Source organism: Protobothrops mucrosquamatus, unplaced genomic scaffold (assembly GCF_001527695.2).
Source record: "Protobothrops mucrosquamatus isolate PMUCROS unplaced genomic scaffold, P.Mucros_1.0 scaffold383, whole genome shotgun sequence".
NCBI classification, from domain to species: Eukaryota; Metazoa; Chordata; class Lepidosauria; order Squamata; family Viperidae; genus Protobothrops; species Protobothrops mucrosquamatus.
This window is the reverse complement of record NW_015386715.1, coordinates 155,367-169,584: the sequence shown is the minus strand read 5'-3', so window position 1 is coordinate 169,584 and position 14,218 is coordinate 155,367. Positions and strand designations below refer to the sequence as shown.

Genomic DNA, 14,218 nt, shown 5'->3' with positions numbered 1-14,218 from the left:
TCTACGTTAATTTCAGTAAGTATAATTAGATCTGCTTTGTAGCTCTTGAAAAGTTCTACGTTCAGTACAATATAAAACGGGAGGGAAGGGCAAAGGCATTTCTTGACTATTCCTGAATTTCCTGAAGGGGAAAAGGCAACCTCTCAAAAGAAACTCTGGCATGTTAAGTGCCATGAGATTAAAAGGAAGTTCTATAAAAAGTTGCTTTGACATAAGAGATAATGCTGGCTTTGAACAACCGTTATATCACCACTTGTTGAAAGTGCACTTTAGGTATTTTAACAGTGCTACTTCATTCATATGCTTACAAACAAAGAAGGTACAATTCTGCCTTCCTGTAAACTCCCTGGCTTATATTCTCTGGCCAAGAAATGTATTCAAGTGTCAGGAAAACAATAAATCATGCGGTACAATGTATATTGCTTTTTGGAAATTTGTCCACTATTTTATTTTATTTATTTTCTTTGCCATCTTGGAATTTTATACTGCTATTATGAAAATCTGTTGGACTTTTAAAAAAGAAAATTGGTGAATAAGCATCTAAACTAACTAAAATAAACCCATCACTCTTCTTCAGGCATACTATTCCAAAGTTTGATACCAGGACAATAAAAGCAATTAAATAAAAGTCAGTCTAATAGCAGGTTACTACTAACTTTCACAATTTCCTGACTGGGTTCACACTTCATACTAAACCATAATTTAACCAATGGGTTCACTGCACATACATTAAGTCATAAATTAAGATTTACACACAACACGCTAAATCCAAATCAAACCAGCATTATGGTTTAGTGTGGTATGCAAATCCAACTAATATACTATATTACTCCAACTCATTAAACAAGTCAGTGCAGCCTGGAAAATACACTATTATAAAGCTGAACTGATGGATTTTGGGTTGCTGGATAAATTGGACAAGTCACTTCACCAAGTTCACAGAATTATTGTGTAGATAAAACAGAAACATCTCACGGCTAGCATCTCGAACTTTGCAAAGCAGGATATAAATTATTGATGAATAAAATAAAGAGGCAGAAGCAACTGAATGCAATGGAGCAACGAAATACAGTTCTCTAGATAAGAAAGAGGCAGGGGGAAAAAAAAGCAATGGTGAATCCTGAAGATCCTGGCTTAATTATCCTTTCCACACAACTGAGTTAAAAAGTACTTTCTATCTACCCTGGAGTGAAGCAGAAAACTATATTGGCATAACCCAGGCTGTTCCCATTGCCAAACCCTGTTCCAACTCTGCCACCTCTATTTCTAGTCACACAATTTTTCTCCCTGATAATGGGCAATAAAACCTAACAGATTTTATGCAATCTAAAGTTGACTTTGAATAATGTCAGCGCAAATGGCGAGCCTTAAACCCCCCCTCCTTTGGACTTATTATGTTAAGACTTAGCTCTCTAGAGTAGGAATGGGTGTGGCATTTGAAGACTGAAGGACTAGGTTAGGGACATAGAGGAAGTCTATCTTGCTAAGAGTCAATAATTACTTAATGCCACATAATCAATCATTTAAGTATCTATGTGTTGGGGACGGGGAATACTACATAACAGCTATAGATGGCTTAAGTTTGCCATTAATGGTTTGGAAATAAAGTGAAGGCAGCACCATGGGAACCCCGCAGAGAAACAAATGAGGTCAGGGCATGTTTGGACTGTGGTTAGGTACAAGTGGGGACATGCCTAAGTCATGAATACTGAGACAACATTTTTTTTTAAAAGGATTTATGTGCTGTTTCCATACTTCTATGCTTGATAACAAAAAGCAATTGTGCCAAGAACATCTAGGGTGGGGTAAAGGAGCAAGGTTCAGCTTCAGGTGCACAAGATCTATTAACAACTGTATAACTCAATATAGGCATTACAATGGACCAAAAGCGAAGACTCTTGTGGCACTTTGAGGCAAACCTGCGGGTTTTTTCGGCTTGGAAAAGGTGTGAGGCCCCTTCCTTGTCATGCCTGCAGCACTCAGGAAGTTAACTAAATATCTTGTATGAGAGAAACCACTGTTCATTTGTGATAGGAGAAGAATGTTTCCTTGAGTTTTTGTCTTCACTGATTTAATAAATAGTTAAGTATAGTCAGTCCAAGGTACTGTGTTTCTAGGAATGCACACCTCGTCCTTACCATTATCTCTGTTTGTAGATCTAAGTTTCGGCATCCCTGCCTGAAACAATCCTCCTAAGCCAGGTGGTCCACCGCCACCATAACTATTACCGCTGTTACAGCTGCCACCTCCACCACTGGAGAAACCAGAGCTGCCACCTCCGCCACCGCCTGGCCCTTTGGGTTCTGCAAAGAGAGGAAGTTGAAGGGCTCTTAAGCCATGATTCTGAATCCACAAATAATTTGCTGGCTATTTATATCTGGCTTAAATTCAATAACAACCAGTCTGCCCCTAAACAGAAAATTGCTTTAGATTCTACCACTGGAGTTTTGATATCGTAACCGTATTAATTAAGAATTTTAATTAGCAGAAGTTTAGTTTAGTTTACAGCAATTACTTTATTTAAGTCTGTGATGCTAACTCACCAAATCAACCTCTCCCCATTTGGTCCTTTGCAGCTGTGTGTTGGACTTCAGTTCTCATAATGTTCAGCTAGTAGTACGATCTTTCATCACGAGCGCTGGAAATCATGTAAACTGAAGTCCTTGGAATGGCTACATACAGATCGTTAGGAATAATATCTCCCCACAACCTCAGATAAATGTTTGGCATTTCTAGGTAAGAAGAAATCTAAGAAGGAAAACAGAATTCCTTGGATTCTATCTTAGAATAAATTACCTCTGTAAAAATTAGGAAATTCTGTTTTATGTCAGCTTTAGAGTTATACCTCAGATGTAATTCAAACAAATTAATATGTTTTAAGGATGATGATAATGACAATGGTATTCATAATAATAGAAAAATTCCCATATTTTTACTAGGGCTCTTTGGGATTGAGAAATCCAACATCTTGTGGTCTGCTGGGAGCATTTTCTCCTTTTTATTTACGTGGCTGTTTTTCTACGATATGAACAACTGGGTAACGTACCTGTTTCACTATTAAATGTTTGCATTATGAATATTTAAAATTTAAAGGCTATTTTTTTCTCTCCTTCTTTTAATGAAATTTTTATTCTGTTTCTCTCTGGTGAGATCGGTCTGCCCTCTAAGGACAGAGGAATGGTTGAAACCTCCAGTTACACAAGTAGAAACTGAGGAGGTTACTATATAAATTATTTTCAAGTATTACCATCTTTGATATTTTAATTGCTAGAAAGGCAAAACAGAGACTGGTTCTGAGAAAACTAAAAACCATATTTCTTTCATATATTATTGAAGTGTTCTGAATGCACAGACTGCAGGCCCAGATTCTCGTAGAGAGCTATTCTAGGTATCTCCATCCATATCTTGTTGAAGGAGAAATGCTTTTATTTGTCATTCAGGGCACAATATTTTTGTTCGTTTTTAAAACCAAAGCCAAAGCTGCTGAATGTTGAGGCTGCGAAATGAAGGCTTTTACATTGTTCTTCACAGCTCAGATTACAGTTTGTAATTTTTCAAGGAAAAAGGAAATATAAGAAATATCTGATCTGAAGACGATTCTATTTCTGAAGGAACAGATCACAAGTTTAAGGTGGACTTAGAACTTTGTTGTTTGTTTCCCTTTTGCTTTTTAAATTCCCTGACTATTTTCTTGTTCTGTGTAAATTCTGTAATTGAGTGTATTTCAGATTTTTATATATATTTCTGCAGGACTAATATTCTCTTTTTAGAGTCTTTATGTCTTTAGAGCAGCGGTTCTCAACCTATGGGTCGTGACCCCATTTGGGGTCGATCAACCATTTCACGGGGGTCGCCAAGCAAGGCTGTCCGCCATTTTTTCCCCCTTTTCCGGCAGGTGCCTTACCTCCCTTGGGCTGGGCCAGCTGGTGGTCGGCCTGCTCTGTCTCTGCCGCTTGCCAGCTACGCCTCGGCCGGCGCAGGGGGCGGAACCACGCATTGCGGCGCTCCCGGGCAGGGAAAGTCCTCGACTTACGACCGGTTGGGTAGTCCTCGACTTACGACCGGTTTAGTCCTTGACTTATGACCGGTTTAGTCCTTGACTTACGACCGGTTGGGGATCGCATTAAAAAGGTTGAGAACCGCTACTTTAGAGTCTTTATGACTTGCATAAGAAGTTCCTCTCTAACTCTTTTTTTAAAATTCATCAATGATTAGGGGAGAGAACACCAGCTGACACATCCCTGGGAGACAGATGGTAACAGAGGCAACTATCAAGAGACTCTTCCAAAGCAGGAGGCAGAGCCAAGTAGCTCTGGGGGATCTCTGGGAAGGAAAGTTCAAGATCTCCAGAGTTCAGGCTTACAGACTCAGCTACTCCACTAGAACAGTGTTTCTCAACCTTGGTAACTTTAAGATATGTGGATTTCAACTCCCAGAATTGGCTGGCTAGGGAATTCTGGGAGTTGAAGTCCACACATTTTCAAGCTGCCAAGGTTGAGAAACACTGCACTAGAAGGATATAATAATAATAATAATAAATCTTTATTGATTAGCCCTTAGGCCATATCAAAGTGCAAAGTTCCAACAACAGATCATTACCAAAGTCTGATAAAAGCAATTTAAAATAAAATTTGATAAAATACAGTTTAAAATGGAACTAGAGTAAAATATGACTTAAGATGAAATTGGAGTAAAATGCAGTCTAAAATGAAGTTAAAATAGAGTACAGTAATCTATATAAATAAAAATGTAAACGTTCGTTTGTTCAAAATCTTAAATCTCCGAAAGTTCTTCACCGATTGCTTTGAAATTTTGACACAACGTTGCATTCGAATACGCGCGTGTTTTTATATACCTACTATTATATAGATGTCACACCTGTGACAGGTAAAAACATGCTTTTTTTGAAAAACAGCGCCATCTGTTGGACGTAAAAGCAATTACAAACGTGCGCTTTCTCTTTTTTTTCTTTTCCATTTAACCAGACTGAGCCACAGCAACGCGTCGCTGGGTACAGCTAGTTTAAAATATAGATAAAATATGATAAAATGATATCTTGGAGTCACCCTTGCAAATCTACCCCAATCAGTCCCACGTATGCAGATCTCAACCGAACCATTTTGTTTAAATACTGTGCTGCGTTAAATGTTATTTTCAAGTTCTGGCCGCACATAAGGTAAGTTGTTTTGATATGGGGATCCCAATGAGTCATTCGTTTGGTATATAGACTAAAAGGATATACTTACTATCAAGAACTGGGCCACTCCTATCATTGGTAACAGCCTTCTTCAGCCTTTTCCCTTTGGTAATATCTGACAATAAAGCATTTCGTCCTGACTGCTCTGTTTTGTTCAAACTGGGCTTCTCTGTGTTTGCCTGCAAAGTAAAAATACAAAATATTAGAACGAGGACAGAAGCACTTAAATCAGAATATTTCTTTCCGAAATCAGCTCGTTTTCTCGCATCAGAGCTTCATGATTTCCTATAGAGCTTTATTGTTTGCACATGAATGAAACATTTAGCTGGATCAACTGACAACTCGGTAAGATCTGGATTAAATGGATACAGTAACTCCCAAATTCTGATCAATTTCAACAGTGTTACCTAGCGTACCTACTCTCCATCAGCACAGCCTGGAGAACATACATCATGTTGAAAAACAATTACTAGTATCTTGGACTTTTATTTATTTTAGGACGAGATCTTTAAAACTATGATCTCTTTCCACAAATCCATGTATTCTTGAATTATATTTACTAATATAAAATAGTACCAATTTAAAACTAAAGACATATTTGAGTCAAGCTTAACTCTGGAATGACCTCATGCCATTTTTCTTGGTAGCAAATAGTACAGAAGAAATTTGGCAAGCCCCATTCCCAAAAATACAGTGTTGAAATCTTTTTATTATCCTCTGTTTGAATAGCTTACCATCACATAGCAAAATGGTCACTTCAGAATGAATGTTTGGTGTGAGGTTTGTCAAACAACGTGCGTGTATGCGTGTGCCTGCACACACGCATGTGTATATGAAAAGGGGTATGAAGAGGTGTTGCACCGGTAATTTATTTCAAAAACAGCATTTCAAAAAGAAAAACTGGTAATCATTTGCTGAAGAAGAAAAAAAGGATGCCTATACAGTAAGGATAAAGAAAAAATGGTGTTTAAGGATTCCTTCCAGCAGATACTTTTTAGCATCATAGTTGATAGGGCAGCATCTGATCGGAATGGGACAACTCCCCACAGTCAACTCATCACAGCCAATTCGCCATAGGACAACTCGTCGTGGCCAACTCATCGCAGAACAATTCAACAATTCAATTTAATTGTTTAAAATATTTTACACATTATTTTAATTTTTGTCATTTACATTTCATTTTGTCTCTCCTTTGGCAGCCTTTCTTTAATGATTATATTCCAACATTTCTCTGATATTAGTGTAACTCTTGTTCCACGGCAAGTTGCCGTAGCGAATTGGCCACGAGGAATTGGCGAGTTGGCTATGGAGAGTTGTCCTAGACCTGCATCTGATGGCGGGATCAATGGCAACGCCAGTGTGGGGATAAGCTAAGCTTGGCACCAGCCTTCAACATACTCAGCCTGGGACAATGATTACACACACCAAATGTTTGCCTTTCAGAAGGTTATAGAGAAGTATGTAGATATGAGAAAGTTGCATTGATAACAGAGAAAACATTACAAAAATGAATAGGCTTGAATATTTTGCATAAATATGTAGATGAGTGTAGACTGGTGTAAACTGAATGTTTAACCAATGGCTCAACACTGAGCAGCGTGAAAGACGAGGCTGAGATTGTATTATGGCTAAATGTATACTCATGCTCATGGTGATACCTGTGTGAATTGGGAACATGGATATATATCCATTTTATAGGGAGACGATGCTGTGTAGGTGATTAAGAACTCAAGTGATTAGCAGCAAATATTAAATAGATACTATGAAGCAAAGAAGAAATGGTGTGTGTGTGTGTGTGTGTGTGTCTAAAAATGAACGTACTAAAGACCAAACCAGTTATCTTTAACCATAAAAATGGTAAAAGAAAGTCATGTTGGAAATGAATTACTGACATCCTCAAAAAGGGAGAGGTGAGAAAAACAATAGCAAAAGACAATACATGAAGTGGTACAGGGACATGGTGGAAGGAAAGACAGAAATATGTGGAGCGATATAATGAAATGTATTGGTGTAAACTAGATTTAATTAGATTTTCTTTTTCTTTTTTAATATCATGCCTTCAAGTTGCTTGGCTTATTATTTCTTACTCTTTTTCTGTGCTTTGGGGGATAGTATAACGTTACTTGTCCAGAATGGGAATACCTCTAGACTAGTGACCCCCCCAACCTTTTGGGCACCAGGGACCGGTTCCATGGAGTTTTTCTGTGGATCGGAGGGGGCGTGGTTTCGCGTGCTGCCTGCATCCCGCGGGTGGGACTTTACTTGTTCGTGCACCCTGGTTTCTGGCATGCTGCGGCCGGGTTGGGGACCCCTGCTCTAGACTGATCAGTATTTATGAATGAGAAGCTCAGCTAATTAACTAAGTCTGGAAATTTCTTTTGCTGAAGTAAATGCATGTAGCATAGATGGCAGATATATGGGACTCTAAAGATGCAATTGGTTATAAGAAGGGCAGCTATATAAATGTTATAAATAAACTAACTAACGAACAAGAAAGAAGTAAAAAGTTGAATAAGCCCAGCCCTGTTATTCATCCATCTCTGGATGTCCAGGGACTTAAATTAAAGCAGACATTCAAATACTAATATAAATAAGTCTATGAGGAAAATATACTTTTTAAAAAATTGCTAATTTGGAAAGACATGTTTGCACAGACTTATTTTCTATAAGCTAACACTTTTAGATTAATGGATAATCTCATAGGATTTCCTGGCTTTATTTGTAGAGGAGCAAAATTGTTGATTACAATAGTTTTTTATTAAAACCACTTGATTTTTCATCTGCCAGTTCAAACAGCTGCATAACTATTTCCAATTTTACAAACTTGCAACCTCTGTTTAAAATCTGCTGCGTGCTGCTAGAAAAATCTAAACTATATTTTCTTAACAGAAATACCAGCCTATAATAAAGTTTAATGAAAACATTTGCAAGAGTAAGATGAAACAGCTTAAATTTTCTCAACTGTCTTAAAAGCTGACTCGTGTTTGTTCAAAATTTAAGTAAAGAAGTATATTTTACCCCCTACCACAATCTCCCATCCCCAGCGTAAATCTTGCACAACGTTCTTGCCCTTTGTTATTGTTAAAGTTATCCTATAATAATTTTGTTATTATAGAAATTAAATTTCTATAATATTTACATGATAGCAGTGTTCCAATATCTCAGAGGCTGCCACAACGAAGAGGGAATCAAGTAGGGTTGCCAGGTGTCCATTATTTGAGTGGACAGTCCACTTTTTTCACATTATGTTCACTATTTTTTTCCACAAAATAATGGACATTTTTTATTCAAAAGCTTTATGATGAAATGGTACGTAATCTAAAGCTGTACAGTCTACTTTTTTTACTACTTAACCCCCCCCCCCCGCTTGTCCGCTATTTTTTGGAAGCAGACCTGGCAACCCTAGAATCAAGCTACTCTCCAAAGCACCTGAAGGCAGGACAAAAAGCAACGGATGGGAACTAATCAAGGAGAGAACCAGCCTAGAACTAAGGAGAAATTTCCTGACAGAACAATTAATGAATAGAACAACTTGCCCCCCAAAGTTGTGGATGCTCCAACACTGGAAGTTTTTGAGATTGAATAACCATTTGTTTGAAATGGTATAGGACAGTAATGACGAACCTTTTAGAGACCGAGTGCCCAAACTGCAACCCAAAACCCACTTACGTATCATCGGGTGCCGGGTGGGCATGGCCCATTGGGTGGGCGTAGCCCATTGGGTGAGCGTGGCTGCGGTGGTAACGGCAGACTGGGTGGGACTAAAAAGTTCAATCAATCAATTCCAACTTTGCGAGTTCTTTTTTTTTCCTGCGAGAAGTTGAAATTGATTGATTGATTGAACCTTTTTTTTTTTTTGCACATGGCGGCGGAGGCCTAAAGCGAACAGGTTTTATAAAACTCAGCTGAAGGCCTAGGACTGGGGCAACGGTGCATGTGCCCACAGAGAGGGCTCTGCGTGCCACCTGTGGCACGCGTGCCATAGGTTCGCCACCACGGGTATAGGACCTCTTGCCTGTGCAGGGGGTTGAATTAGAAGGCTTCCAAGGTCCTTTCCAACTCTATCATTCTGTTATTCAGTTACATTAAATTGAAGATGAAGATTAGACAGAAAAGCTCTCATCTGCCTCATTTACTATATTCTCGGTGAACATAAGAACCCTGCCATTTTAAATTATTTGGGGGGGAAACTGTTCAGATGTGTACACTGCTGAACTTCTTTTCAGCACTTTGTAGGCATTAAAACAATGTGAAGAGTAGGGAGTGAAAAGTTTTAAAATTGGAACTTGGGTCTGTTCAGATTCATTAATATTTACCGTAAACTGAAATCTGGGTTATGCTCTGAAGTTTTCTGTTTCTTATTAATCATAATGGGTTATTTAAATTAGAAGACTATGATGAATNTTCCAGCAAGCGGACCTGGCCTAGGGAGGATTTTATACTGGGTTCATTTTAAGGAATTCGATATACACAACTTTAAAATTTGGTTTAATTCGGTTTTACAGGGGGGGATTGTATATATGCCTTTGTTTTAAATATGTTGTGAGCCGCCCTGAGTCCCGTCGGGAGAAGGGCGGGATATAAATTAAAATAAATAAATAAAAATAAATAAATAAATAAATCTCTATGGGAAGCATTGAGTAGGTCCCAGTTCCATATCTCCATTTGCATAATTGCTTCTTTGTTAGCTTCCATAAATGTAGCATGATTTTAACTAACTTGGGAGTAGTCGGGGATATTTTTGATCCTTTCCCAAAACAAATGTCAGTTGAGTGCCTTTCATATACATTCATCCTGTATACGATTTATTTTAATCATTACATGGCTGAGCAGGTCTGCTTAGCCAGGATTTTTTCCCAATAAAGCTTTGTTGAAGAAGCTTAGTAGCTTGGTTTGCATAACACATTAAATCCAAACATAACAAAACATACCATGTCTTCATGTATGCACCAGGTTAAGAGTCACCAAAGGTCTACATCATAGTAGTATCTTTTTAAATTGTATTTTTATCAGTATATCCTGATACATAAAACCACAATAGAAGACCTAGCTAAGTTCAACAACAACCTCCCTGAGAATAGCTGGGCTGAGAGAGTGAGAGAGAGAGAAAGCACAACTATCCCAAAGTCACCAAATCAGCTTCAATGGAAGCTTCCCTGCTCCCTGCTTCCAAACGTGAACCACAACCCCACACTGTCTCACCGTACATCAGGACAACTCAAGACAGCAAACCTTTTTGGCTAGACTGGGATCCCAAAAGGCACCTGGCATGTATGATAGTTTAAAATCTTAATAAGGTTATTTTATTTATCTTAGCAAGTTTTTAGAACATACCCCCCCCCCAAAAAGAACAAAACCCCCAAAAGAGAACTATATGAAAAACAACAAGCAACCAACTGAACAAACAACAACAAAACCAACAAAAAGAGTAACTCTCTATCATCAATCTACCNACACTGCTGAACTTCTTTTCAGCACTTTGTAGGCATTAAAACAATGTGAAGAGTAGGGAGTGAAAAGTTTTAAAATTGGAACTTGGGTCTGTTCAGATTCATTAATATTTACCGTAAACTGAAATCTGGGTTATGCTCTGAAGTTTTCTGTTTCTTATTAATCATAATGGGTTATTTAAATTAGAAGACTATGATGAATGCTTAATGTCCAGGCCATAAACCATGATTAGAGGCATGTTTCATTAAACATAATGGTTTATTTAAATTGGGAGACTATGATGAAAGCTTAATGTCCAGACTATAAATCACGATCAGAGGCATGTTTCTGATTCTGATCTGGAGGGCAAAATATTAGGGATAATTTTGTGACTTACAAATGGTTGTCTAGGTTCATATGTCATAATAAGTTATTATGTTGAATTTGCAAACATGGTGCCTCAACACATCAATCTGCCCATGGATACCTGCCTCGCTAGATGCAAATACAGGTGTCCCTTTGTTAATGACCGTAACTGAGATTGCGAAGTTCATCACAAAGTGATGCAGACATAAAGTACAACATCACATGACCATCACATCACAATTCCAGTTATGGTCATTAAGCATGACATCAAGTAGTTGCCATTTGGGTCCTCCTGACAGCTTTCTTAGTGACTTTGCTTGCAGGAAGCTAGCAATGAATGTCACAAATGGTGACTACGTGATTGTGGGTGCCATGACTGTTGTAAATGTGAGCCAGTTTCCACCCAAATTGAATTCCTAATTTTGAGAAGTCATAAATCATAATAAGTCATTGGTGGTAAGTCTCCTCATTCAGTACTATTGTATGTTTGAACAGTCTCTGAACAAATGGTCATTAATCATGTACTCACCATACATTACAGTGCCTCAAAAGCAAATAGGTGCTTCAGAACTTTCAAAGTGTGTACAGAGTACCTTTCTGCAACTCCTAAATCAAAAATGGCTTTTCTCAGGATTATGCTGCAGCTATAGAAGGTACCCACCCCATCCTACCATTATATATAGTAAGTAGCATCCTATGGTAGAAGGGAGATAGGAGTGTCAAGTTGCATTTGCTAATTTACTACTACTGTGCCATTGATTACATGCCCTGATATTGTCTATTTCGTAAATCAGTAATCCTTTCCCTTAGCAACCGTTTACTTGCTCTGAAGATTTTAAACATGCCCACCAGACAGAAAATGTTATGGATGCCTGACTGAGTACATTCTACAAACCTAGCAGATTGTTTAATAAATTCAGCAAAACATGCTTAAAGCAAATCATAGTATCTTGTTTTATGGATAAACAGATTAATGAGAATGGAGAAGCTGTCGGTGAATTTGGTGAACATCTTCGCTCCTCCAAAACATGCTCTAGAAGTTTAGCAGGTACTTTAAACACAGGTTCAGAGAGACTTACTACAGAGATGCTGAATCCAATTCTATCTCTATGGGAAGCATTGAGTGGGTCCCAGTTCCATATCTCCATTTGCATAATTGCTTCTTTGTTAGCTTCCATAAATGTAGCATGATTTTAACTAACTTGGGAGTAGTCGGGGATATTTTTGATCCTTTCCCAAAACAAATGCCAGTTGAGTGCCTTTCATATACTTTCATCCTGTATATGATTTATTTTAATCATTACATGGCTGAGCAGGTCTGCTTAGCCAAGGTTTTTTCCCAATAAAGCTTTCTTGAAGAAGCTTAGTAGCTTGGTTTGCATAACACATAAAATCCAAACATAACAAAACATACCATGTCTTCATGTATGCACCAGGTTAGGAGTCACCAAAAGTCTACATCATAGTAATATCTTTTTAAATTGCATTTTTATCAGTATATCCTGATACATAAAACCACAATAGAAGACCTAGCTAAGTTCAACAACAACCTCCCTGAGAATAGCTGGGCTGAGAGAGAAAGCACAACTGTGCCAAAGTCACCAAATCAGCTTCAATGGAAGCTTCCCTGCTCCCAAACGTGAACCACAACCCCACACTGTCTCACCGTACATCAGGACAACTCAAGAACAGAAAGAGTCAGTCAGTCAGTCAGTCAGTCCAGTCCAGTCCAGTCCAGTCCAGTCCAGTCCAGTCCAGTCCAGTCCAGTCCAGTCCAGTCCAGTCCAGTCCAGTCAGTCAGTCAGTCAGTCAGTCAGTCAGTCAGTCTGTCTGTCTGTCTGTCTGTCTGTCTGTCTATCTATCTATCTATCTATCGCTTTTTTTGTCATAGAACACCCAGAATGGAGTTCCGGCACCTTTTTTGGATGGAACCTTGTAGGGTAGGCAAGGCGGGTTGTATGACGTGTGTGAGTTCCGGCACCTTTTTTTTTTTTTTTTACAAAAAAGCTCTCTCTCTCTCTCTCTCTCTCTCTCTCTCTCTCTCTCTCTCTCTCTCTCTCTCTCTCTCTCTCTCTCTATCTATCTATCTATCTATCTATCTATCTATCTATCTATCTATCTCTGTCTTCTAGCCTAAACATGCTTTATTTTCACAGGACAAGCTAGGATCATCAAACTTGTCTCTCTCTTCCACTGAAATTTTATTATTATTTTAAAATTGCAACTTACCTGCGAAAATGTTGGGGGAGGTGGCGGAGCTGGAGGAGGCGGAACTGGCATCTTCTAGACGTCAATCTCACCTTTGTTGCAACGAAACCTATTGGGGGGAAAACAAATAACCTATATGATTACAAATGGAGACATATTTGGTCTAGTAGCAGTTAAAGCACCAGGCTAGAAAGCAGGCGAGTGTGAGTTCTAGTCCCACCTTAAGTATGAGATCCGGCTGGGCGACCTTGCGCCAGTCACTCTCTCTCAGCCCAGCCCATTTCACAGGGTTGTTGTGGGAAACATAGGAGGAGGAAGGAGTATCAGGTATGTTTTCCACCTTGTGTTATTCGTAAAAATAATAAAGGTGGGATAAAGATCAATCAATCAATAAAATGTTACTGATGGGCAACTATTACAACCTCCCCCCTTTCTCCATTATAATTTATAATAAACTTGTGGTTTTAGAGAGGAAAAGATCTGGCATGACTAAAAATCCAGTCAATCTATTTTGGTTTTTAACTCAGAGAAATAGGATGTTATGGAACAGAGAAAGTAAGATAAGATAAAGGCACAGTCCTCTTTGCATATCCGTGTTTCAAGGAGCACATTTCTAGGTTATCTGTCCTATTTGGACCAAGTTATCTACTATGGCATTGCCAGGGGAGAGATCTAGATTAAAAAAAATCTCCATTTAGCTATGTTGCTAGTGAAGGTCAGTCTCAAATTCTCAGTCTAATCTACTTTACAAGTTTGCCATAAAAGATAAAATTCAGAGAAGGGAAGGATGAACAATGATGAGTTGCTTGAGGGAAAGAAAAGATAAGAACAGTCCAAAACCCCTACGTGCTATAGAACCAAGGAGGTAAACCAAAACCAACAAGCTTAAAGGCAATTTTATCCTTTTTATTATTCCACCAGCAGTATGCTTAAGAAATGGATGACCTAACTTTCAGCGCTAACAGCTAGAATTACTTACCATTAAAAAAAAAAGGGCACCTCAGAAATGTAAAAGCT

General features: G+C 38.4%; 1 protein-coding gene across 1 annotated transcript in view; it reads right to left on the bottom strand.

The window, feature by feature from the left end:
- The window catches only part of WIPF1 (WAS/WASL interacting protein family member 1), a 41,458-nt gene that overhangs the window by 9,458 nt on the left and 17,782 nt on the right, over positions 1 to 14,218 (bottom strand). Inside the window, exons 2-5 of the mRNA XM_015815901.1 lie at positions 13,223 to 13,310; positions 5,247 to 5,376; positions 2,086 to 2,303; positions 1,183 to 1,307 (exon numbers count right to left, since the gene is read on the bottom strand). Of these exons, the coding sequence (XP_015671387.1) occupies positions 1,183 to 1,307; positions 2,086 to 2,303; positions 5,247 to 5,376; positions 13,223 to 13,273 (524 nt within the window). The 5' untranslated portion in view covers positions 13,274 to 13,310. The remainder of the gene's footprint in view (positions 1 to 1,182; positions 1,308 to 2,085; positions 2,304 to 5,246; positions 5,377 to 13,222; positions 13,311 to 14,218) is intronic.